The 26,773-nt window shown below is 39.9% G+C and overlaps 2 protein-coding genes and 2 long non-coding RNA genes across 10 annotated transcripts in view; 3 read left to right on the top strand and 1 right to left on the bottom strand.

Annotated features, from left to right (window-relative positions):
- Positions 1 to 49: 49 nt before the first annotated feature.
- LOC135163994 (acyl-CoA:lysophosphatidylglycerol acyltransferase 1-like) lies at positions 50 to 20,686 on the top strand. Of its 5 annotated transcripts, XM_064123928.1 has the most exons (12): positions 50 to 672; positions 1,289 to 1,506; positions 1,690 to 1,904; positions 1,995 to 2,268; positions 2,732 to 2,883; positions 3,011 to 5,381; positions 5,715 to 5,795; positions 5,979 to 6,194; positions 17,970 to 18,214; positions 18,299 to 19,290; positions 19,385 to 20,303; positions 20,407 to 20,686. In XM_064123928.1, the coding sequence occupies exons 1-6, from the start codon at positions 542 to 544 to the stop codon at positions 3,245 to 3,247; spliced, it is 1,227 nt and encodes a 408-aa protein (XP_063979998.1). In that variant the 5' UTR covers positions 50 to 541; the 3' UTR covers positions 3,248 to 5,381; positions 5,715 to 5,795; positions 5,979 to 6,194; positions 17,970 to 18,214; positions 18,299 to 19,290; positions 19,385 to 20,303; positions 20,407 to 20,686. The 5 variants fall into 5 exon arrangements, with proteins under 5 accessions (XP_063979998.1, XP_063979997.1, XP_063979996.1 ...); XM_064123927.1 differs by having other exon boundaries at positions 5,715 to 6,194; XM_064123926.1 differs by having other exon boundaries at positions 3,011 to 5,795.
- The window catches only part of LOC135163987 (uncharacterized), a 28,031-nt gene continuing 6,488 nt past the window's right edge, over positions 5,231 to 26,773 (bottom strand). The window contains exons 1-11 of one of the 3 annotated variants that reach the window (XM_064123902.1): positions 13,636 to 13,774; positions 12,262 to 12,433; positions 12,038 to 12,061; positions 11,849 to 11,964; positions 11,409 to 11,646; positions 10,432 to 11,286; positions 7,401 to 10,326; positions 7,059 to 7,217; positions 6,708 to 6,985; positions 6,297 to 6,494; positions 5,231 to 6,201 (exon numbers count right to left, since the gene is read on the bottom strand). In XM_064123902.1, the coding sequence (XP_063979972.1) occupies positions 5,963 to 6,201; positions 6,297 to 6,494; positions 6,708 to 6,985; positions 7,059 to 7,217; positions 7,401 to 10,326; positions 10,432 to 11,286; positions 11,409 to 11,646; positions 11,849 to 11,964; positions 12,038 to 12,061; positions 12,262 to 12,433; positions 13,636 to 13,647 (5,217 nt within the window). In that variant the 5' untranslated portion in view covers positions 13,648 to 13,774 and the 3' untranslated portion in view covers positions 5,231 to 5,962. Of the gene's footprint in view, positions 6,202 to 6,296; positions 6,495 to 6,707; positions 6,986 to 7,058; positions 7,218 to 7,400; positions 10,327 to 10,431; positions 11,287 to 11,408; positions 11,647 to 11,848; positions 11,965 to 12,037; positions 12,062 to 12,261; positions 12,434 to 13,635; positions 13,775 to 26,773 lie in introns of those variants that run through there. The other 2 variants (XM_064123900.1, XM_064123901.1) reach the window with 2 other exon arrangements.
- On the top strand, positions 21,253 to 22,434 carry LOC135164152 (uncharacterized). The gene is made up of 3 exons (XR_010299237.1): positions 21,253 to 21,267; positions 21,712 to 21,941; positions 22,181 to 22,434. It is a non-coding gene; the product is annotated as an uncharacterized LOC135164152 (long non-coding RNA).
- On the top strand, positions 23,130 to 23,858 carry LOC135163368 (uncharacterized). Its single transcript, XR_010299111.1, has 2 exons — positions 23,130 to 23,571; positions 23,651 to 23,858. It is a non-coding gene; the product is annotated as an uncharacterized LOC135163368 (long non-coding RNA).

Raw genomic sequence — 26,773 nt, 5'->3', positions numbered from 1 at the left:
AGGACATTGTTTCCTCGTGTATGTGTGTATATCTGATTCGTGCAGATGTCGAGAAATAGTAAAGTAGTAAAACGCGAGTTGCAACTGACGAGGTAAAGGTTCATATTCCTCGGGAGGAAGAGGAAGCACATAATGGTGTTTCCATTGATGATTGACCACGAGGTTAAATATTAAAGTTCATTATGAAACAATTGTGAATTGAATTGTGTCAGTGGATCAGCGAGTGGTGGATATTTTCTTGCGAGAGATCCGACGAATTGGCGAAAAAAACGTCCATACCCGTGCACCGGTGGTGTGTGAGGAAAAGTTATAAAAATATAGAAGAAGAGGGAAATTCAGAGTTTTAATATTTCCAGTGACCACTTACATTACATTGTGCGGTGAACAGTTGCGTGCTACAAGTTGTTAAGGACAAAGATAGGCATTTGGAGTATTATACGAAATATTGAAAAGAGCAATCAACGAATATCCGACCTTTTATTATCAGCGGTAGTGATTCGAGTCTTTGTGGAAATGATGAGTTCACATTATGTAATAATTTATGGTTGATAGGGGGAGGAATACTATGGTGGATAATCATTATCCACGTGAGGGCTACTCGATTTTCTACAACGGGTGGCATTTACCAAAAATGACTGACTCATCCCCCTCTTCCTCCTCAGCTTTTATCAAGTGAGTTTTTTCGTTGCACCTATTTTTCCACAATGACATCATTGAATTCATCTCCTTTATTAATTTTTCCGCATTTTTTCTCTCTCTCTCTCACTATGTAACAGTTATCATCCTCAATGTGCCGGTGATGTCCTTCGACACTGTTATTTTCAATTAAAATTACTGTCACTCATGTGTCGATGTAACTTCGTTCTCTCTTTATCTTTAGGATAAAAAGACAATTGTTTTGTCTAGCTGAATTCGCTGATTCAGAGGGCTCATTTGAGCGATGAGTTTATACTCTCGGAATGTCAATAATCGATTGACAGATATTTGTTGAATTAACGATATGATTTACAAATTGAACTTAATGATGTTTGAGTTGATGATATTTTTCTAATAATACTTATTAATCAATCAGTATTATTAGAAAAATATCTTGATATAGGGCATGGACAATTTGAATCATGTTGCAACACACTTCTTAACAATGTAATTGCATAAGTGGATATTGCCGAGGCTTCCCATCACACCCAATGCAATAATACTGAAGTGCAAGACAGGGAATTTCATAGCGTGCAATTATACGAATGATAAATCCCTGAAAAATCGTTTAACATGTTTCTACCTATTTCAGTCTGGCGAATAACATCGTTACACTTATTAAATGTATCCTGAGAACGGGATTTGTTATAATAAACAATGTGTACTGTATTCCGACTTATGTCGTGTGGATGATGCTGCTGTTACCGGTGAAGGTTTATCATCCACAGATGTACTGGAGGATAGAGGGATTGTTTTTCCACTGGCTGCTGGCCATGGTATCCATGTGGACTTGGTCGGCTGGTTATGACAGTGAGTTTTTAGTCGGCATTTACAGTTGTGGATAGATTTAATTATTTATGAAATTTATCTTTACATATATTCTATATAAATTATATTTTTTTACTTTGACAATTTTTTATTTCACAATACTTTGTTAGATGGTTTTCGTCAACGAGATATTTATAAAGTCATTATCATTCTCTCGTTTTGCAGTTATTGAACAGGGTGATGATATTCATCGTATCGTTAGTGACAGAACTTTGGTCATAGCCAATCACCAGAGCACCGGAGACGTGCCAATACTCATGGCAACATTCAATGCTAAACCCAATGTTCTGCCTAATCTCATGTGGATAATGGACAGTATATTTAAATTTACGAATTTTGGTGTTGTATCGATGTTACACCAAGACTTTTTCATCTCATCAGTGAGTTGCATGAATTTCTTATCGGACTGTTGCTCATTAATGACCAATGCATAATTCAGAATGATGACGAAATTCGATTGAATGATTCAGGGTCGAAAAAGGAGAGAGGAGAGTCTCAGACAATTGGAGAGACATCTGGAGGAGGCGTATGTGCCACGTGAACGCAAGTGGATGGTACTCTTTCCGGAAGGAGGTTTTCTGTGCAAGAGACGCGAGACGTCGCAGAAGTACGCCAAAAAGAATAATCTACCGATACTTGAGAATGTAACCCTACCTAGGGTAGGTGCTATGCGTATGGTATTCGAAAAACTTGGCCCGGCACAAAACAACAATTCCTCAGACCTTCAAATCAACACCAGACCAAGTAAACATTAAAACACATTACAGTCGATTTTTTTTATATAAAAAATTGTTATTTTATAGAGGTCAAATTTGCTAGAAAATTTTCGGTATGGATAGTAAAAAAAATCACAGCTCACTGAGCATACAAAACTTGAGCGCTGTCAAGATAAAATTTCTAGGATTTTTTATGAATTTGTGACAGAAATACAGATAAAATCCTATTTTTAGCAATACAATTTTCAGTCCCACTAAGACAATATTTTTAACAAATTTTTCTTCACATTGAACATCTGAAAGAAAATTCATATATATGGTGCACAAACTCGATTTGCATAAACTGAAAAGTGGAGGAGTTCTAGCTAAGTTTCTGATGATTATCTCGTAATCTCAAGCGGAAAGAATTTTCATCTACGCGTACCGTAAAAATATCCAAAGTGGAATGGAATTATACTGACTGATGACATAATTTTTTATTCGATTGGCAGGTTCGACCGTAGCTAGACCCGAAATCAGTTGGGTTCTTGACATAACGATAGCCTATCCTCAGGGTAAACCGATCGATTTGCCAACGATCGTTACAGGGTCAAGGTCACCCTGTGAAACCGTCCTTTTTTACCGATTGTATCCCAGCTCAGTGGTGCGTTTCGATTATATTTATTTATTTTCTTCTATCTCCTTTCCCTCTCTTCCATAATCACGTGACGAATGTCGCATGTCACTTGCATTTAATTTCGTAATGACTGTTATTCAATTTTAATGAACAGGTACCCAAAGACCCAGAGCTATTATCAAAATGGTTGTACGACAGATGGGTAGAGAAGGAGACACTCTTAGATAATTTTTATAAATATGGATCGTTCCTGGGGCCCTCGAAATCAACCAGCGAGGGAACGAAAATACAACAGGATCCACTGAGATATCTAGTTCTTCATCTTTTCTTCATAACGTCTAGCTATATACATTACAATATTTTTTCGTATGTATTGTCGTGCATTTGGTGATGTGTCATGAATTTCTTTTAAAAGTGAAGATATTGAGATTGTGATGGAGAGTAACACGTTTTTTTTCTTTTGTTCATTCAGCTTTCATTGTGATAGCGAATTTAAGACGTCGTTAATCGCTTACTAAAATTAATGATACATAGGAGAAAATTTGTACATCCGTTGGAAAATTTTAGTATTCAATGCTTCAAGGCATGTTAATGCATAAGAATTTTTTCTGCAGAGACTCCTGTGCTATAATTTCCTAATTTTGTTTTTTTGCCAGAGGAACAACCTGAAGTGGAAAGCAAGTAGAAAATTTACAATCAGTTTTTGTTGACTTTGTTTTCACGGGAATATATCGTTTTTCCATCGGCGTATTAAGTTCAATAGAATTCTCTTGCAAATTGCCTGTTACTAAACGTAACAGCTATTGTGAAATATTTTATTCAGGATTATTAATCAAACCAAATGGAAATGAAAATGAGAGATATCACTGATTTGCTTAAAGAAACCCAGTGCCTCGAAACTTCGTCTGATTTACAATTAATTCGAATTGAGAAATTTAGTAGTTTCAGTTAGAGAGTTCGAGGAGAAGGATTAGTTTGTGATACGCAGATAATAGATACGAGGAGGTTTAGGTAACGTTTTTTTGGAAACGTGAAAGGAAAGGGGAAGATGAATAATCATAATGATAAGGCAACATGGAGATATATAAGATATTTTTTAAACTCAACGTTTAACGACGACTGTAGTTTTTTCTATGAAACCTTCAACACCCGAATGGCTCCCACTGTGAAAACTCGAAGAGTAAATTTTATATTATGTATCGTACACTGTGTATGTACGTATGTAAGTATGTATAGATTAATTTTAATCGTAAACACGTGGCTGAGTGATAAATGTCATTGAATCAAAGTGTCTGTCTCTCAACATTCAAGAATAATTTATATTAAGTAATGAAAGTTGTGTAAGTGGCTGGCGTTTGCATTTCGATTGAAATTTTGTGCACAATGATTATGAGGTGGATCACACGTGTGATAAAATTTCATAGAAGAACCTGGCGCATTATCGGAGAAATTCTATGGAATTTCGAAAATATTCTGGTTACTTTTTCCATTGAATATCCGTTAGCAGAATTACATAATGCATAATCTCCTAAAAACATCACAAAAATAAATGATTCTATTCAAAGAATTTCTTAAAAATAACGCTGAAATTTCTATGAAATTTTTCAATGCGTGTACAGTGTGAAGACAATAGACTGTCGCGTTATTTAGGTAATAAGGAGTAATTTATTTGAAATGAATTGCAGAAATGTCGACTACAAGTAATGCGTGCCGCGGGACGATTGAAAAATGCGAATTTGTATAATAAATCAAGTGGAAATAAGCGAGGGTGGAATGCTCATTTTCTTCGTGAATGGAAAAAAAAATCAAATGCTAAAAATAGATAATAAGTTTGTCGATTCCCTTCCTCTTCATCGATTATTCACACCAGCCTAGTCTCTCACTTCTCAAATGAATTATGTAAAACAAAATTATCATTCATTCATTCGATCGATATTTTCCTTCGTCCATGACTACTGAGCACAAGAAAATTTTTATAATACTATGAATAAAATGTCGATTAACATCTCCCATAGCATTTCTCTTTCCCAGTGCATTTAAACATTTTCAATAAAGAATCATCAATTGATTCTTGGTCAATAGGCTTGTAAATTGTGTATTATTGAGCATGTGAACGTGGCCGTCCAATATATTTATTGATTTGGGCACGGGATATAAGTGAAATATGTACATGTTATACTCTTCAATGACTCGCACCAATCAAATAAATCGTATTAATAAAATTGTCAGGCAGGGTTTGAACTCACTGTGTTTTTTGACGTCCTAAATGGAATTCCTACGATATTTTAAAATTTTTCTATACGCCTGGGAACAGCCACATGGTTGTTTTCATATTTTTCAGAAATATGATGGATAAAAAATTGTGAATCAATAATCCTTTTTACTACAAATATTTATTTTTCATTTACCACGTTTATATATACAAAAATAATAAAATGAGACAAGATCGTGAAATTAAAATAAACAATGAGGAAATTACGCAGACGTGACTCAGTGATTTTTGTTCATAAAAACCAGCGAGACAGGTATTAATTTCCATTAGTAATACCACATACAAAAGTTATCACAAATAATGATACATTAATTTTTCAACTACTTTAAATTTCCTGCTATTATTAAATTACTTATGTTATCATCAATGGTATAAATATAAACTGTGATGACGTATGCACACCCAGAGTTCTTCAATGACCATTCAGCAAATACTGGGTCAAGCGCTTCAAATTAATTTCTTCCCAATGTTCATGTCCAATAAATACTTCAGAATTCCAGGGGCAGATATTTTTTTCGGCCCTTTTTATCGCTTTAAGTGATAGCTCGAGAAAAGATGTCTGACCGAAGTGTGTACCATCTCCTAGATTCAGACATAGTCCTGAGAACAGGAGGAAGCTCTACACGAGCTGCTGGGCGCTTCCCTGCTGCATTGAATAGAAGGGCACGTAGGTTTATGCCAGTCTTATGATTTAAATGTCTACGTATTGCACAAACGATTAAACGTTCAATATTCCTCTTGATAATGAACATATCCTCATGCAGTTCACGTTCATCGGTGTATTTACTTCATATGAACGCCGAGGTATAACTCTTCATAATACAAATGATAAATTTATTTAAATTTACAGTCTCGTTCGTCGCTACCGTCGGAGCACTCGAGGAAGCCATTGCAAATGCGGGATTTTGGAAGGCATTCGCCCAGGGGACAACGGTGACCTTTGCACGTTGGTATTGAGGACGGAAAATCATTTGATGATATCGTACGCTCTATCCAGGGGAGATAGTGATGGACTTTGGTGTAGACACCGGGTCTGCCTGGTCTTGCACAACCATAGCCGTTTGAGGTAATTCCTGAAATTATTTTTTATTAAGGCCCGGATGGCACTTTCGAACGAAAAATTCTTCTTGTGAAATCAGTGAAGGGAAAAGTACAGTGGCTTATTTACCTTGCAAAATATATCTGTTGTCGGTTCCTTGACAAACCAGTGGTCCACCACTGTCACCCATGCAGGCATCCCTTCCGCCGTCTTTCAGTCCTGCACATAACATCCCCGATGTTATTCTGTACAAAGGGAGGAACAGAGTTTTTCTTCGGCACTCCTCAGTCGAAATCAGTGGTAATTCAACTTCTTGTAGAGTATCAGCTGTAAGAAAGGACCAAAAAATTATAAATTTCTCATCACCATGAATTTTTTTCGTTATCTGTGAAATGAGTAATAAAATCTTAGACTTTTAGAGCGATTTCCACTCCATTAACCATTGTCATTTGCCCAGTCACAAATAAAGGATTCGGTACAAAAAAGGCCCAAATAAAATAGTAATGGATAACAAGGAGATGATAAAAAAAATAATCTTACGAAATATTCTGCCAATTTCGTACAGCTGTCCCCAACCAGTAACAGTGCAGCTTGTTCCACTCTTGGGTTCCCTATCAGGCAGACAAATCGGCCTGACATAATCACTAAACGTAACCGGTTTCTCGAGTCGCAGAACAGCCACATCATTGATATAGCCATTGTCAACATACTCCGGATGGAGAATTACATGGTCCAGTGGTAAAATTTGCTCGTGTGGACTCGGAAAATTGCCCTTTCGAGTTGCACCGATTCTAGCTACCCAGTACTCGTTCTGCGTGCTGTTTTAATTACCCAGATTAGTACTAATTAAGTAGACGATAAATGACCTGAATAATGGGATGATAAACTCACTGGTAGAAGCAGTGGGCCGCTGAAAGGACCCATTTGTCATTGATTAAAGCTCCGCCGCACTGATAATCGCCCTCTTTGTAAAGTGCCACTTGCCAGGGCCAACTTCCCGCCGTTGAACTGCCACCCCCCACAATTCTGGAGTGACGATTGATAAGGGGGCTAATTATTTATTTTTATTTGATTGACATTTGGCACAGAGATGTTGGAAAAAGTCTATTGCATTTATATTAAATTACATAGAATTTTGAAAGGAAAAAGAAATTTATATGAAGTGTGTGAGGAGACTCGTAGAAAAAAAAATCAACAACTGGATAAAAAATATATAAATACAGATCCACTCACCGAGCTTGTGACGTAGTCTGTGTTCTAATCCCGCACTCCAAATTTTTGCATTTGACCCTCAAGACCTCCCTACTAGGGCAGTCGGAAGCCCTAAACGTGAGGCTCGCTTTATCAGAATTCCTGTCGTTCAAAAACAGACTGTAGTAAACTCTACCCTCATCCTTCCCCTCCTCAGTTATTTTCTCTACTTTCTCATAATCCTGATAAGTTATCGCCTTGCAGAAAGCTCTCCCCAGATCCTCGATAGTCCACGAGGTTCTCCTATCCTCCAGCAAATTATCAGTTCCATTCAAGCACAATTTTCCCCACTTTCCATTTCTCCTGATACTAAGGAATCCTCTGTCTCGATACGCATTGATTTCTTGTCTCACATCAGTTTTCCCCATCATAATTCCAATGCCACTGGTTACGTGAAACGAGGACTTCTGGGAATCACCCAAATCGTTTTTAGAATTTGAAGTGACTTCCCTCCCGAAGACCTTCGGGCCCTTCCCCCCAAATGCATCATAACTTTTCTTCTCCTTCGTGATTATTTCACCACTAACAACTCTCAACGTTGTCGTCTCTGAAGCAGCTGTCTCCGATGCTAATTGATCGTCTGAATGTTTCATGTCCTCCATGTATTCCATTCCCTCCCTGATTAAGGGTTTCGATACCATTCTCTCATTCACATTCTTCTCCTCGTTAACCATATCCATTGATTCCCTTTTTTCCATCTCTTCCTCTTCATCCTCAATCAGTGCGGCGCATTTCTTCTCGTCCTCACCCCCCGGACAATCTCGATAACCATCGCATACCTTAGTCTGATCAATACAGAATCGGCTGTTACCACAGACAAACTGACCGTCCGTGCACCAATCGCAGTGGGTTTCGTCTGAGTAATCCCAACAGTCTGGTACACCATCGCAGATCTTCTGCTCACGTTGCTGTGCCCTGAGAAAATCAGCACATGTGCAATTAGCTTCGTCCTCCGAATTGGAGCACTCCCCCAGCATATTGCAGCGTCCAGCTGATGGTAGACACTTGTTATCGTTGCAGAGGAACCCCTTGCACTCCGTCTCATTGACCTCTGGTTTCTCAGTGGTCAGAATAAGTCGGTTTGACTTCTCCCCAACCTTGTGAAGTATTTTCGTCAGCACCTCGACCCCATCTCTACTCAGTGTCGTAGGTATAGTAGACGATATTGGCCTGATGGTCTTGTTTCCAGTGACAACAGCCGCCAGTTTCTTCAGTTCATCAAAATTCCCAGAAAAAGAACTCTCCGTTTCTTCTGAACTCTGCGGTCCTGCCAATGCCGCTGATTTCGTTGTGTTTCTCTTCTTGGATCCCAGGTCATCGCCAGCTCTGACCTCCGCAAACTGTTTCAACTGCTCTAACAGGGCCTCTTTCTCCTCAGCTGTGGAGATCCTCCGATCGACTGGTTGCAGGGGTCCAGGAACCTCAGCCTTCTCATTTCCCCAAACGAACAACTTCGAGTCCAACAATCCCCCGTTTACCATCCCCTGGAAGGATCGGTTCTCCTCGACGTTCGCGCTATCCTCATACTCACCAGGTGGATCACTCGTAACTGGGGCTGACGTTGAATTCGTGACGTCGAAGCTCAGGACAACTTTGTCCGTCCGAACCTTGGTGGAGACTCTAGTGCTGACTGAAGTTACCACCTCCACGATGCTCTCAATCGCTCGATTTCCGTCGACGGGAGTGTTTGGATCCTTGGAGGACTCTCTGATGAGCTCCTGCAGGCCGAACAGCTTCTTCAACAGTTCCTCATCTGTTAGACTGACGTTCTGGGACTGCTGCGATTTCTCCAGCACTCGTGTCACCTTATCTTTGTCGATTTTGGGCCTGGGACGAATTGGACGGCCCACTCCTGTATTGCTCTTTACTGGACCCAAGGTCACAATGTTTTTCACTATGTTTGCGTTTAGGGTGTCGTTGTAGGTCTTTTGACTAGGCTCGGAAGATGTGTCATTGGTCGCCGTCCAGATGGAGGATTCCGGCTGGATTTCAGGGTTGTCTGGCCTATATTCGACTGTATCTACTGCGATGAAGGTCGAATTTCGCGGGAAACTGTCAGATAATGGGGGGATTTGGGTCGACGGCTTGGGAATCACTTTCTCGTGGATTATTTCCAGTTCAGGAAGAGTTGTGGAAATAATTCTTACTGTGGTTGGTTCGGAAATTTCGTCGTTTTTATCGTCTTCCGTAGTGATTGTAGGAGGTACTGTTGAGGACTCGTCAGACATTTCAGGAAAATTCGTTGATTCTTCTGGAATTCGGAGAAGACCTACTGGACTCTCCGTTTTTATCGAGTCTCTCATTATATTCACAGCTTCGGGATTAAACGCTAGACTCGTTGGATCATCGATTGCCGGGTTAATTTTATCAACAGGGATTGTGTGCTTAAATGGCTTTAGAGTCCCGGGATTGTCGATAAGACTGGGCTTAGCGCCTCCATTCAAATCTGGGGTTCTGTAACTGGTATAAACCGGGGATACGAGTTGTTGATCGACTTTTCGATCTGTCATGATTTTTTCGACGGGGGGATCAGCTGGTAGAATGCTCGAGAATTTATTTCTCGACTCTAGATCAATCTCCAGATCCAATACTGGCTCGGCTACCCCAATACCCGAGATTTTCATAGGTCCGGGTCGGTCAGGGAATAGTACTATGGGTGTTCCATCGGTTTTCTCTGTTGATGTGAGGATGGGCTTTACTCTCTGAGGTTGAAAGCCTGTTTTTATAATTTCTGGAGCGACCGGGGGACTCGTCGGTGGGAAGACCGGGGGGATATTTGGGGGTCTCGAGGGGATGGAGGCTGTTCCCAAATGAAGATCAAATGTCTCCTCGGGTAAATGCCCGGAAATTTCGAGCTCCGGCCTCATGTCGATCTCGTCTACAACTGGAATCTTGTTTTTGAATTTACCTGTAACGACAAATTATTTTTTAATTAATCGGTGAACTCAGGTGTCAAATAAACTGGAACAAATAGAATAAATTCGTGATGGAAAAAGAAACTAATGTCTCATACCATTCGGGCGAAAATTGACCATCTCCTCGGGGACGATGCGATCGTGGGGGAAATCGAAGTCACTGTCCAGGGGACTCAGGCTGACCGAAGGGAGACTCAACTCTATGTCCCCAGTTGGAGACCCAGTCGTCAGGGAAATAGCCTCGATGTTCGATAACTTTGAGGGATTCGCGTTAGCAATTCCGTATTGGATGCGGTGATCCGTCTCTGCGGCCACTTGTGTGCTCGGATTTACTCGTAATTCCGGGGGGACTGGGGTGATTTGTGATGGAAGTTTCAGGTCTGCATTCAGATATGTCGGTATTATCGGCCTCCAAGGGGAGTCCTCAAACTCCGGCTTAGGGAAGACCTTGAAAGGGTCATTAGCTTCTGTTGTCGATGTCTTTGGAATAGTGACAGCTGATGGACTCGTCGACTCTGGAATTTTCAGTGTCACTGTTGCGCCAGTCAATTCGATCTCATCAATCTTCTCGATATTAGGGGGCGAGTGGAGTCTGTTTGGTGCAGGTGTAATGGTTTTTTTTGGTTGTTGAGGGGCATCGGGGGTGGGGGTAGGTGGGGACTCTGATTTTATGCTTATCGCACCCGATGCTATCTTTGTCTCGGTCTTCTGGGTGCCGCGGGTCGTTGTGTTAACTTTGGTCGCCTGGTATGTGCCCTGAATGGTTGGAATGTTGCTGAGATCGATGTTCTCCTCGTTTGGTTCGATTCGGGAAGGTTTTGGCTTCGTTCGGGGACTCGTGAGCAGATTTGTACGATTTGGGGGACGCATTACACCGTTCTTGGTTATCATTGTGTTTCGTTGTTGGGAGATTGATGGCTTCTGCAAGCGCTCGGAGGTCTCTGTGTTCAGTCCTGAAGAAGAAATTTTAATATGCGATAGGTCATTTTTCTACAGAGTAACAATCTTCAACAAAAAGCTTTTTTGTTGATGTGAGAATAATGTGAGGAGACATATAAATGTCTGTATGACTTACTACGAACTGTTAGGCTAGTTAGATCAAGCTCCATATCCTGGAAGACAGAAGACTCCGAGTAAGTTTCTTTAGCAATAATATCTTGTATGGTGTCCTCGACATTGCTGATTATACGAGGTATCTTCCTCCTGTCCAGGTACAACCTGAAGAAAACCTTGAGCGTGCCATTCTCGAATCTGTCTATGACTGTGTGCTTGTAAGAGGGCCCAAGGACACTTCTTCTGAACAGGGATTCGAACTAAAAAGCGAAAAAGATAAAAATCAATTTTTTACCCATTTTTTTTTTCATGACTTGGCATCATCATGGAACTCGTTCCTCTGCACGAGGATTCACAAGACTGGGCCTTCATGAGGAATATATTTATTTATTCCCCCTTTAGTCTGCTCTATTTTTTACAATGGAACACTGTACACACAACAAATACGATCTTGATACTCACAATGGTCTTGTATTTGCGTTCCTTTTCACGAAAGACACCACTTGTATTTAGCTTGAGCATGGGATTATACTTTTCGCCCCGAGCGACTCGAAGACTGCAGGAGAACACGAGCATAGCTGGAAGGATTTTTTTTTCTCAGAATGAGGAAAGTTGTTCTTGTTGGAATAACACATTAACGAGTGTACTTACAATTTTTTGGATCCGATCGCATGCCTGGGGAATTAAATGAAGATGCTATCAGTTTGACAGAAGGATCGACTACATTTTTATTTACTAAATTATTATATGTGTATTCCAGGCCAACGGACGTTGGACACATGAGTGATATCTCTATCATCTATTGTTCATCACTGACTCAATAAGAAAAAGCTCCTTAATCTCTAGCGAACGCTAATTAATTTTAATTTACTCACCTCCCAGCCACAGGGCAAGTCCTGCAATAGCCAATACTGCGAAGAGAACAATAATTGCAGCAACAATAAGCAGTGCACTGTCCATTTTCCACTTGACATTTCTGTGACTCTTTTTGGAAGAGTGCGGAGGCACTCTCGACCACGCTGGTCTGCCTGGCAGATAATAATCATTCTGAAAAATAAACTCTGCGTTAGTTTAACTCTGAAATATTTTGGCGTTCATTCACATTTCACGAGGATTCCAGTAAAACGGGAACGCGTGTGTGCACCTGTAGAATTCGGTTAACGGAATGGAGGGAGTTCGAAACACCTGACCCAGAAAAATGTTAGCACTGCGTTTATTGCCAGTCAGATTGTTTGCAGTGGAGGTAATTTCAGTGTGATGGAAACGAAAACATCGTTAGGTTTAACGGGACACCCAGAGGTATCGATTATAATATAATGGTAATCATGCTTCTGCTGAACATAATGTTTATTTAATTACATTTGATTCTGCTCGTCACTTTTAATCAGGACTTTTTGTTCTGTAAGTAATACAATGGTGGTTTTGTGGTTGAATGCCTTATCAGTTTCATCATGTGCGGGAAAAGCTTTTCTCCGGGGAAAAAATTACTCGGTTTTAATGCACACACACACACAGACACACACACACACCGATAAAAGCATAAAGGAGGGGAATAAATGAGTGTTAAATTTTGAAGAAAAGATAAAAATCCACCCTAACGGTACCGTAGATCCGCAGATTGGAACCAAGGTCAATAGCACATTTATCTGATATTTATTCATGTACTGGTCGTGGAATAACTAGAAGACTAGTCGAAGTTCGATGAAGTGTAACCGAAGGAATAAATCAGCGTTTCAATATGAATTTTTCTAAGGATACAAAACCATTCGAGCTTATAGACTTACGCAACAAAGAATTGTCCGTAAAATTAGCGTCGTCGGTCTAGCGGTACTCACGTACAAAGAAGAATTCGAAACGCACAGCACGCAAATGACGTATTCCGTTACAAAATTCTGAAATTGTTCAGGACAAAGTGTCATCCAGCAAAAGTGTGAAATGACATAAAATTCATCACGAGAATTAAGCGAAATATTTACGGTGTATAAATCACCCTCGAGGAGATGGTAAAATTCATCAACAAAAGCCTCATCATCGGGTGAACAAACTGTTACCTCCGGGATAAATGCCGTAACTGCACCGAATTCAACGAGCCCAAAATTACAGAGTCAATTTCAAATCCCGGAGGATCATTCACTTGTTCGTGGTAGTTAATGTTAAAAAACATCCGGATGAGTAATTATCGAAGCAATCATCGTGAGGGGAAAATGAAAGAAATGGATGTCCACCACAAAAAAGGAGTGAACGCTCACCGGAAATGACATTGGCAATCAGTTCACCGCGAAGTGGCTTGATGGGACACCAACTGCCTCCAGCTGGAAGGCGTTGAAATCTAAGGTGGTCTACCGTTAGTGCAATTTATCGGTTGTCGCATAACAACAAACCAGCGTAGGCTATGCCCAGCACGTGCGGGCAAAATGTATATAATTTTAATAATTAATTGCATAATCAGCAATTTTGGCTGCGAATGCCTCAAGTCAAAGACCCTCGATTACCCTCACTCATCGTCACCTGTTTTGTCAAATTAAATTGGTTCCAACTGATGGTATTGCGTTATCAGATACGTTAAATTACAATTTGATTGGACATTAGAAAATCACTTGGCCTCAATTGTTCTAATTCCATTGATTCAATTAAGAGATTATCACCACTCCACTGTTTTAATGTAAGAAAATTTCTGATGTCATGGGCTTTTGGAAATTGTTAACTGATTAGGCGAACACTCAAGTCACGAGTGAATCACGGAGCGTAGCACACAATGAACAATCGCGTGATTAACCCAGTTCAATAAATATGAGACAACTCAGTGAATTAAACAGACAGCCAGCGTTCGAGATTTCCCACAATGGGTGTAGATAATCTCGGTAATTCCTCAGGGTCATTCTAAAAGTGTCAATTGGAATTCACAGCGCAAACGAGGTCGGTATCCATCGCTCCGCTTTTCATCTCCTCGATTTGTCCTTCGGTGCCGCGATGCCAACAAAAACCACGTCCACTTCGTTCATCTTCGTTATTTATTGTTTAACGTGCTCGTGGGCTTTGTTTAATTTTATTTTTCCCAGAAGAGAGACGCGAACAGAACAGAACAAGATAATTGCCATTGGCTCCGAGGAATCTATTTGATGTAATCCTGTATTCTTCGAGACCCTCTGCAGCGCGTCATTTTACTTCTTCCGAAGGCATTCCATCGACGCGTTAATGGACAGAGAGTGTTGGAGTGTGGGGTGATGAAGAAAAAAAAATTCATTGGGTCCCTGGAGGGGGTGAGGGGGATATTTGGATGGGAGGAGATGATCTGAATAATGGATCATCCCAGGGTGGGTCTGGAGATATACCTGTCCACTATTCTTCTCGGGATAATGCTGATGTCACAAAAAATAGGTCATTCAGGTGTTAAATTTAGAGGATGAGACGCTGTGAAGGTGAAATTTTGGATTCTGATTGTTAAGATAAATTATTGTTCGATAGAGCGTCGGATATTTTCAGCAAAAATACTCAACGGCAGAAGAAATATCATCCGAGATTGTCAACATTGTCGCGATCGGCGTGAACTGAATAATAGATCACCCCAGGGTGCGTCTGGAAATCTACCCGTCTATTATTCATCTCCACATGGTGCTAATGCCACAAAAAATAACTCATTCAGATGCAAAGTTGCGATGTTGGGACAGTATTTATTCATTCGTTTGTTTGTTTTCTCTATTTATCTCGGATATTTATCCTCTACTCGTAAAATTGATAATAACTAGTGGTGAAATAGGAGGGACTGAATGGGTCAGCGACAAACATTACGGTTCATTATTCAATCGTAAAGTTTGGTCTTGGACTTGGCGGCTCGGGCCTTTGAGTGTCGGCCGACTGTTGGTGGTGCATGTGGGCGCGACTGCGCGTGACGCACCACGTGAATAGGTACATTGAACGTGTCTCATTGACTCCGTCATATACGAACGCGAAAGGGGTCCATGCACTCCCGCAACTATTTCCCCGGCTTTCTGCATGAGGGGGTTTACTTCTTCTCCCCTTTTTTTGTCTTTTGTAAATTATATAGACACCATGAGAAACATGCGTTTGCGAGTGTTGGGGGGCTCTCAACCGTGAATTTATTGAGAGCCTTTGCCGTAGAAAAATATGAGCTGATAACGAGTCACAGGGTGAGATAAATTCTTGAAAAATTACGAGTCAAAATAATTGACTGACAGATTACGGAACAGACAGGTAATTTTTCAAGAAGTTTTCTCCTGGGGCAGGACGGTCATTGATTCCGTGGATTTTTGGGGGGTAAAGTCGTAACCAGGAAAAAAATTCAGTGCCAGTCCTGGCAATTTTATCGAGTTAAGCAACTGCTGTGAAAATTCACCAGAAATTTCACCTGAATCCAACAGAAATTGTTAGTGGTTAACGATTTGTTTACAATAAAATTAGTCAAATTAACTTGTCGAGGTGTTGACACGAAATTACAACTTAATAGCAAGCACACTTCCCCAGCCACAACTCTCGCGGATATTTCCAAATGAAACTCTCGGTTGAACACCTGAAGAATAAAACCCGCGAAATATTCAGACTCTTCTGCCGACCATAAAACATATTCATGTATTCAAATGATTATATCATAATTTCAGGCCCAATAAACCATCGGGCATTGCTTCATAAAGCGCTTCACAAGGTGGCAACTTAGCGTGGAATTTCAACGAAAAAAAAGGAACAAAATATATTTTGAATGCAAAGTGTCCCATGTACATATAGAAAATAACCACTTAGCTCGTTATACCGAGCATGGCCAACTACGTGGCTTCCCGGAGCATGGTAACAGCTATCCACCGGGCGTGTTACATTGCTCAAACGTCATTAACTCTTATATGAGTGAGACGAAAAAAAAAAATAATCTAAAAAATGGTTTATAATAATGAAACCAACGGAAATGACATCGCCCACCAGACGCATCGCGAGCCCCTGTAATAACAATTATAAATCTCACTCTCGTCGTGTCTGAACTTGAATTCACTCGGCTATTTCACTCGCGGAGTCGCGAAGCAAAAAACCCGGGAACCACTTTAATTATCTTCCGCCCCTCCACCTGACTCCCCAGGGGCTTTTTTCCGCCTCCCTTCGGTGTATCATTCGGCCTTTGTTCCTAACTGAGGCATCAAATGGGCATTTTTTGCCCGTCTTCGCTAGTTTTATTGGGGCTCCCTATGTTTGAACGGAATTAATTGAGTTAAATGCCCAGAATGAGTTGTGCAGCTACACCGGCGGTTGCGATAAATTCTATGGAATTAAATGGTTACGCGTTGATGATAGAGAGCTATGCAGAATTGAATTTTAGGCGTTGGTGGAAATTTGGGGAAATTGTGGGTGGAAGAGGGCCATGTGGTCGCTTCGGAAACGATAAAGTTTCGATTTTTTCCCACCGTAGATCTTAAAATAAATTTTAGTCGACGGAAAAGTCTCACTGTTTCTTTATTAATACTTGTTCCCTCCTAATTGCCAATAAATAATGGAAAGCTGAGGTATTCAGGGTAAATGCCTGGGCACCGAAGGCGTGGATGGTGACCCAGGGTGGGTAGTATTTGAACGGCCTTCAGTCTGCGAAGATGCGTCCTCTCCCGAGTGCAAAGATCCCTCAAGGACGCACTCGGTACACTTGTCCTTGTCTCGTTAATGAGACCCTAGAAACCGTGCCCAAGACGCACATACATATAATGGCGACTATATCCTCGGCTCGGGATTCAGGGGGAGAGAGAGAGAGAGAGAGAGAGAGAGAGAGGGGCCCCGGGTAATGTAACACAGGCGTACGCTTTTTCTCACCGACCACCTGCACGTAATATCTCTCAGCATTAACTCCCCCCTAATGCACTATTTTACACAAAATAAGTGTGCGAATATAAATGCGTTAGGAGTGAATCATAAAATTACAATTATGAGGATAAATGACTGCTATTGCTCCTGACGGGTAATTCAAACAGCATTTGCAGAAATCCGAGACTGTAATTTTATGAGTTTTGGATGGATTGGAGAAATCATTAGCGACTAATATCGCGATGTTTATTGACGGCTCATCTGTTTTATGATCCTGGTTTCCGTTTCCAGGTGAAGAAAGCGGGATGGGGAGATTTTCAGGTGAATGGGGAATAGCTCCGTAGGGAGTGGCGGAAAGAAATCTCCGAGAATAGTGAATAGTGACTCCTCCGTGTGGTAAAAGTAAATTTTTCATGCGCAAAAAGTGTTATTGAAAATGTCACCGCAGGGGAAGACGTCCTCAACCCCGTCAATGCCCGGGTTTTCCCTGTCATCGACCCATGACAGCAATATTTTTCTGGCTTCAGTTTGTGTCAGTAGAAAAATATCTGAACTTGAAATATTCTGAAGTCTAGGATTTTCTTGGTGAACCGGAGGTTCGATCGTAAATGGGTCGCGAATTTTTCAACCCTAGAAAATTATACCCTGAGTGTGAATATTACAGTAATTCATGAGATTACTGGTATGAGGAAAATAATAGGCCTTAAGGAAAGTATAAAGCTGTTAACATATCGTATAATCGTTACGTGGAATTGTCTAATTTTCATCTCGAATTTTCCTCCTCGGGCAGTGATACCTGTATCGATGACAGAACTTTTCCGGTTGGTAATGATATAAAAGAACTCTTCTAATTCTCCGGAGGCATTCGAACCTCATTGAAGCTTGAACCGTGACAATATCACTCAGACTAAAATATGAAGCTGTACATTTTGATCCTTGCGATTTTCTCAATCGCTTTGCTTGTCGTATCGACTGCTGCCTCCGGGGAAGACCCGATCGCCGATTTGGATGTCCCAGTGGAGGGACAGACAATTCGTGAGTTATTTAATTATCAAATTAAATCGTAACGATGAAGTGAGTTCTTGTTATTCGGGACTCACTCGTTATTTTTATCATTAGCTCTCACTAGTAGCCAGGAGGGTGAGGGATCCGGAAGGGAGAGACGTCATGCCCAACGTGGACCTCATTGGGCCGAGCTTATACTTAAGGGACCCCCCAACGGAAAATAGAAACTTCAATGTTTCATGACAATTATTACTCGACTTGTTTAATCGGAATGAAACTGACGAAATCCTGTGTACACTCATTGTTATTTTCTAATTATGAATAAATTTATAAAATGTATTCTGTGTTTAACAAATTAATTATTTTTCCGTCCTCTAAATGAAGAGCGAAAAGTTTCAATTTTCAATATTGAAGGAGAATAGGGACTCGAGGGGCAGTCGCTCTCTGGAAAAATTAATGAGAAGGAAACATTAATTGCCAATTTGAGCAGTAATTTTTTGTACGATTTTTTCTTTGTGGATAAGTATGTATAATCTCCTGGACACTACCCTACGGAAATTGTAATCGGTATTTGCATTTCTCACGCATGTGAAGATAATTGTGAATATGATTTTATTAACACTGGGGTTAATATATTATTTTTACACGTGATTAGAGATAAATATGAATATGTCAGGCAGTTTATGAGTCGTAAAATCGTAATTATGGGAAGAGACGAGGGGCAAGTGTCTTTGAGGAAAGTCTGAGCTTTGGACGTCACGATGCATAAATAATTCCGCAGTTAGTTCGTCGATGTATTGGTCGGGAAACTATTGCGTCCAATTTTGTTGCATTCACGTCAGATTTATCAGCTATAACAGTATCTCATATACCTGTGATACAAGAAATCTTCCGGTGAGGAGTGGTATAAAACCGAGACTTCAAGTACTCTGGAGACATCACAGTATCAGCTATACTTGACGAGGCGAGACCTTCGAATACGAAAATGAAATTATTCGCTGTAATACTGGCGATTATCTTTATTATTACCATCGCGTCATCTGAAAAAGTTTCATCAGTAAGCGAGAGAGGAGATTTTGGAACGTCCAGGGGAGTCGTGGGAACTTGTAAGTTGTTTCGTGACGACTTTATCAATTCCGATATTTTACTTCTGTTTAGTATGTCTCAGATGGTTTATCCTGACTTTTTGTGACTAATTAGATATTCTTGACAACATCGATGCCAATTTGGAGAGGACAGACGCAGTTGGGGGATTCTTTGCCGAAGCGTAATTTACGAAATCCTAGTTACAAGGATTGAGATCATGTGAAAAAGTATTTAATTTGTTTAAAAATCTCTGATTGATTTAATAAATGGAAACCATGCGATGTATTGACTTCAATTGTGTGTAATAAATTATCGATTATTTTGGAATAAAGTAACAAATTAATGAGTGAAAACGAACAGGAGAAACGATCAATTTTTCCTGAATATCGTGAATTCCCATAGATTTATTTTATTTCTCAAATAAAATTGTGGGAAATGTAGAGATTAATTCTTATCACCAACAATAAGCCCTTGTCTCTGGTTTCCAACTTTCCTCAAGAACGAACCTGTCATATCAATGTTGATCCCTTTTCCCGGAATAGGAGATTATCTCTGGTCGGTTTCCTTTGGGCTGATCTCAAATTTTCAAATTGTCTTCTTTTATTTATATACATCGGTGAGAGCACGAGGAATTTCAACAGCTCAAAAATTTTCTTCAAATTAAAATGAAAGAAGAGCTTTTGGAATTGGAGTATTAGAACCTCAAGAAATTTTATAATCGATTCAACCTTAATAAAAATCGAGATATAAGCGTGAGCTTACGCTTATCACTGTCATATTCTCCATTTCCGTTTCCTGTGGAAGACGTATACTGGTCTGATACCGTAGAAAATTCTTAAAAATTTGTATAAAAGGGAGGATTCCTAGAAACAGAACATCAGAATTTCCACGAAGCCAACCAGTGCAGGTCTGCGACCCAATGCAAAAATGAAACGATTCGTTGCAATTTTTGCTATTCTCTCCGTTATTGTGTTTGTCGGATCAGTTCCAGTGCCAGATGGAGCAGATGACATGAATCTAATCATTGCAGATCGTAAGCTTTTCCAAAATGATTGATATTTGCTATTGATATTCAGGTGCTTTTTGATGGGCCATTTGCATTTGTTGTATTTAATTTATTATCATTTCTTTGACAGCGAATGCAATCAATCCTGACCGAGGAGTTGATGGATTAGGGCGAGGAAAACGTGAGCCCTGGGTGGGACTAGCTCTCGGAGGACTTGCTTCCTTGATAGGACATGCCTTCGGTCGCGGTTGACACTGACTATTGTCAACCTTACTTCAACCACTCAACTCTATCCTCGATACTTACAAAAAAACAATGATAATTTATTTGGGTTCCTTTGAGCTGGTCATGTACCCAATTTTATTATTTGTTAAATAAATATTGAGATGTTAATAAAGACATTTGCACCTGATGTTTGAATTTCTGTTGATTCTGGATTCCTTGACTTCTTGTTTCGTTCGATTGTTTAAATTACATTATTCCATGAATACCAGTATTGAAATAGTCTACATTTATTGTAGTAAAAAACTCTAATTTAATATTTTTCAATAAATAAAATTTTTTTTAAAGTAGGTACAAAGTATTTACAAAATATATTATCAAGTTCAAGTTCGTCACTCCAGAAATCCCTTTCTCATTGACTACCTGCATGCCTGATTTTCCGGTTAATCCACGATTCCGTTAGGTTTATCATCACCCCAGAACAAATGTCGAGATAGATTCACATTCCTGCTGTTCATGATTAGTTAGCAGTATTGATTTTTTACATAGTTAAAAAACTTTACCTCAAACTTCCATGAATTTTCGAGAATCTCATATATTTATCACCGAATTCCAGTGCTGGCACTGGGAAAGACCTTCAGATTAGAAAATGAAACTATTCGATGTAATAGTCGCGATTATTTTCATTGCTATGTTGTGTCATCGTCAGCTGTTCCATTAGTAGGCGAGAGAGAAGTGTTTGAATCGTCCAGGGGCGTCGTGAGAACTTGTAAGTTGTTTCGTGACGATGTTGCGAATTCAGAAAATTTACGTTCATTTGGTTTGTCTCGGATGTTTTGCGGTGGGTTTTTACGATTAATTAGATATTCTCGGCAAGATCGATGACAATTTTACGAGACGGTGGGGTCATTCACGTGTCGAAACGTAATTTTGACGTTTCTTTTAAGGCACTTTTTGTTGAACATTTCTTCTCATAAATTTTATCAAAAAAATACTTGTGAAGGATTAACAATGCACTTCCCTCCCAGCTCTGGTGACATAAGATCGAATGGTCTTATCGTCAGCCGCAAGTCCCTTCCTTTGGCTTTCTAATTTCTTCACGAATGATCCCGCGATATCACACGATCCTTTTTCCCGGAACGCGAAATAATCTTTATTTAATTTTTACCAAGTTTATCTTTGTTAAATTCTTTTCTTCCCTTTCTTCTGCCAGAAGTATGCGTTATTCTTATAATAAAAAAGTTTCCTCGAAGATGGTATAAAAGGGAGTGTTGCTGAATGAAACATCACATTTTCTACAAATTTCTACTGCACAAGTGAAACCCTCGAGTTTGAAAATGAAACTCTTCGTTTTAACCCTCGCCATTCTCTCCATCGCTGTGCTCGTTACATCAGTTCCATTACCAGATGTACCTGATGACATGAATCTAATTATTGCGGATCGTAAGTTTTTCTCAAGACCTTCCGAAATTCCATATCACTTCCCATTCACGAAAGGGCATTGATTTTTTTACATTTTTAAGAAAATATAGGATTGGAAAATCTCAATGATTTCCATGAATTATCACCAATGTTAATTATCGGAATATTATTCATTTTAATTACGGGAACAAAATTGGCTGAATGAAGTTTTTTTGGCATCTCTTGGATTTATTTATCTAATATTCTGTTTTCTTCGGCAGCTAATCTGGTGAACGATGGTATGGCGCGAGGAAAACGTGCTCCGTGGCTCGGACTACTCGTCCGAGGAGTAGCTTCCGGTATCGGTAGTTTCTTCGGCGCTCGAAGTCGACAATGATGAGGACCAGAAAGCCCACTCCAGCGCCTGACCCTATCCCAAACACTGGAGCGAAAGCAATATCTCCAGTGTTTATAATTTCCATAATTTTTGTAACTGATAAATTTGAATAAATTTTGAAATATTATCACAAGGAAATGTACCCGATGTTCGAACTTTTATGATTCTACCCTGCATTCCTCAACCCTCTCCCCCTGTGTTATGATTTCCACGTAATTTTTTTGTTATGATCCTACGAGATTCGCACAAGTTCCCCGGAGATATCTGGTCCTGAGTTACTCTGAGATATTTCATTTGGTTCGACTATGTGAACTTGGCTTGATATATACTCTCATATGGATCATTTGGATTTGTTATACTTCATTTGTTATCCATTCTCCGTTAGCCAACGCAATCAATCCTGACCGGGAAGTTGATGGATTGAGATCGCTTGGTTTTCTGTTTGGACATATCCTACGTCGCGGTTGACAATGAGAACCAAACGCTGCGTTCAAAGGCTCGACTTTACTCACAGATTGGACTCACGGATTGTTAAATAAAACCAATAACAATTTATTCGTAGTGATATACATTTAATAATACAGCGAATTTCATCCAATTTGGATATGTTAATAAAAGAAATTGTGGATTATTTAAATTTATGTTATTACTCTCTGTTTCATTAATTCTCGTACACTTTGTCCACTTCCACTCGTCCCCTGAGTGCTCAACAATAAATAATTATAAATGTTGTCTACGATTTGACACCAGTGCCATAATTTTTAATAAATTATATTTATTCAAATATTTTTTTGTACTTCTCTCATTAACCCTAAGTTCTGAACTCCCTTAACGTCCTCCCTCCATCAACAAAATGCTATTTTTTAATTGTAAAAAGTTACTAGCCATCTGTATATAACTAAATCCCACGAAATTTATCTTTCTCCGGTGATAAACCTGACCACCAGTCTGTAGGGAAGGATCTTACTCCCGCCGGAATATTTCTATCTCACGTTTGATAAAATAATTTGCACTTGATTTTGGCTTTCCACCGGAACCGGAAACCAAAATCCTGCATAATCCTTATTCCCTGAAATTTTTCCTCCGAGGAGTTGTATAAAGAGGTCTCCGACGAGACTGACAACATTAGAATCTCGACAACACTTGTATACGCAAGAGAAAGATTATTTTTTACGATGAAGCTCGCTGTCTTGATCTTCACGATTCTTTCGATCGCTGTCCTGGTCACGTTATCATCAGCGGCAGAGGAACCAAACGTCATTGTAGTGGGAAATCGTAAGTTTTTAGGCAATGTCGCAGAGTCAAATAATCATTTATTCATGCCTGATAATTTATTTTATTGAATTTTTATTAGCTGAGGATCTCGGAGGATCAGAAGGACTCGTGAGAGGCCAACGTGGCATCAGGGACTTTTTCGGTAAAATATTCAGCTTCTTCGGCTGAACCCAATGAAGATTGAACCCAATCAATTAAATCCAATAACTACTACACTGCGAAAAACCAAAACTATGTGACTTACTCTGATTTCGATAATGTTCAATAAATTGAAAAAAAAAATCTGATTCAACTGTGTTCAATATTCCTATCTATCCTCAACCCCACCTTATTTTTTATCTATCGTTCATCTGTCGCCGAGGACTTACTAACTAGTGTCATTCGAGTGACTAGGACACTGAAAAATTATGGTCCTCCGTTAGGGAATGAAAAGAGTACCAAATTCGTATTTGCTATTTAAAGAATATAGTTTTCCTGCGATAAAAAAATTATCTTCACGATTAAAGCCTATTTATATCAAGATTACGAACTTCCGGTTCCGAAGAAAGAGGTTTGACCTGCGGTTTCACATATTCATTTTCCTCCTACCACCCTTATAAGAGCAGCAGAAAAAAAACTCCCGTCATTTATTGAGTGAACGCAATCGAGTGATTTTGATTCGAGGATGAAGCTCTTCGCCACAATCTTAGCCGTCTTATCCCTAGTTGTCTTGGTCATCTCCATGCGTAAGTGTGATTTAAAAAATACCCCAAGTGCTTTTCTAATTCTCAAGATATTTTATTATTTTTTAAATTTATCCCTCAGCGGATTTACGCAAACCCGTCGGCAATCCTGAGCTGGCAGGCGAAACGTTCATCAGATCGAAACGTGCCAAGTGAAATGTGTCAATTCTGGCGTCAGACAAATAAATAAAAAAACGATATAATTCTTTACGCACTTGCAATTACTGATTTGAACTAGGGCTCGTCGTCTCCATACCATATGTTATCAAAGCGACCAGCAATGTCTTTTTTCATAAGCTCCTTATTATTCTGTTTCATCCTGCGTTTGCTGTCTGCATTCCTATTGTCAAACTTCTTCTAAGATTTACAATATATGTCATACCTTCTCTTTGACTTCTGGCCAAATTCCTATGATTCTAAATGAATAAATCCGTGATTACTGTCAAAAGTGATGTGAAATCTTTGAACATCTGTCACCAACCACAGTTCCCTCCCCCTTCCCCCCCGAAAACCACCAGCGAAACGACTCGTTACCCGTAAAAGACTTATAACCATGTGTCTGACGGAAGCCCTTGGCCAGTCTCGCGGCTGAGCTTGTGCTGTCAACATATGAGAATATGTGAAATTGAGTTGTAGCCGAGATGAAACTCTTCATCGCCCTCATCGGGATTATTCTTCTCGTCAGTTCTGCATCATCAGCAGTTGTTTCTGGTGATTTAGACATGGTTGAATCGCTCCTGGACAGTTGTATGTATTCTCCGACGTATTTAATACACCCCCCATACTTCATTATATTTCAATTGAGATATGTGCAGCTCCACTAGCTGCTGTTATCCCCAACGACCCAGTACTCCGAAGGCGACGGGAACATAACGTGTTGGGTCATCTACTTCCTCTTACCCTTCTTCATCTACAACCCAGTGACAGGAAAATACACCCACGCAGAAGGTTGGGCATAAACTAGGAACATCAAATCACACCATAACACGTCGTTTTTACCACGACATTAAAATGATTCAATCAATAAAATCAGCGAGTATTTTGTCTCATAAAAAATATTCATGAGACTATTAACAGGGAATCGTTCACTTCCCACCGATAGATCAATTTGTAATCGCGTGCTCTGACTTGTTCTTTCTTTAATAACCTTGGAATCAGATAAAAATACCACGAGGAAATCATTCCTGGCGCTGAGGGAGCTGTTGAACGTGAAATCTTTGAAGGTTCATTCACGAAATTATGTTGTACATTGAAATTAAATAATCATCAGTGATGGTGCGTTTCCGTTGATGTTTCAGTGTAAAGTTCCTGTATTTTCTGATACATTAAATTGCTGTTGAATGACTAGTTTCATTTTATTTTAATTTACTGAGCTCATAATGGCACATAATTCCTGTTTTTTTCATCAACTTGTTGTTTTGAATTGAGACTTTGGCATCAAGATTTGATAAAAAATGGGACCAAACGGGAAGTTTCAGTGGAAATCGTTACAATTGTGGACAATTTCATAAATCCAGCTACAGTGATCAATCTTAATGTTCCATCCCCCTGATTTTTTTATTCCCCAGGCTTACTGAAATCCAGGTATAATTCCCTCAAGATTTTCCTCTCCGTCCAGCAATATCGCTCGTAAATAACTCTTTCCGTGACAGAGCCCCATAAAAGCATCACTCCAACCAGAACCACAGCCTTCACAGATCTTCCGCCCAATAAAATATCGTATTTTCCCTTCCAAAAAATCCATGAGAATAACCCTCAGTCAGGATGAACTCCATCGTGATCGTTGAAACTTCTTTCTCATTGCCTGTGCATCACCAACGGATATGCCCGACGATTCACCCGTCATTGGTGGCTTGATAGACTGTACGTAATCTCCATCTGTCACAAAATAAGATCCATCCTCCGACGTTTTGGATAACTTCTCTCATTCTCCATTGTATTTCCCTCCCTGAACTTCAATGTAATTGTCGACCCGGATTTCGTACTCGACGCCGAGACACTTCAGCAGGAGCTCGTCGTGTTCTTCACTTCGTTCTGCCCTCCAGAAGAAAGAAAATAAAATTTCCTTGATATGAAAATTGTTTTCAACAAATTATAGGAATAAACAACAATAAATAATAACCAATTATGTCTGGAATAAATATTTCTCGTGTTTCCCCCATGGAGACCTTCACCAATTGTCCAGGAATCAACAAATGTCTCTGAACTATTGAATCAATAGCCTTCGTCACGCCTGCACACCCATCCAAATAAGAAAACCCTCCACGACTACCACCGGAAGTCCTCCCCATTCCCCCGACAGATTGATTTGCATTAACGTGCCCTGCTCGCAGTGTCCTCAACGACCCCCAGACAAAATAAAAAAAAACCTCCAGGAGATGCCGCGCAAATGAAAGCCCTGGGCATCAATGACCTCCAACGGCTTAAGTAATACATTACCAGGATACGCAAGTACTCAGATCAAAATCTCCGGCTGCATC

The sequence above is a fragment of the Diachasmimorpha longicaudata genome, chromosome 6 (genome assembly GCF_034640455.1).
Source record: "Diachasmimorpha longicaudata isolate KC_UGA_2023 chromosome 6, iyDiaLong2, whole genome shotgun sequence".
In the NCBI taxonomy this organism is placed as follows: domain Eukaryota; kingdom Metazoa; phylum Arthropoda; class Insecta; order Hymenoptera; family Braconidae; genus Diachasmimorpha; species Diachasmimorpha longicaudata.
Note: the sequence above shows the minus strand (reverse complement) of the source record. Positions and strands in the feature narration are given on the sequence as shown.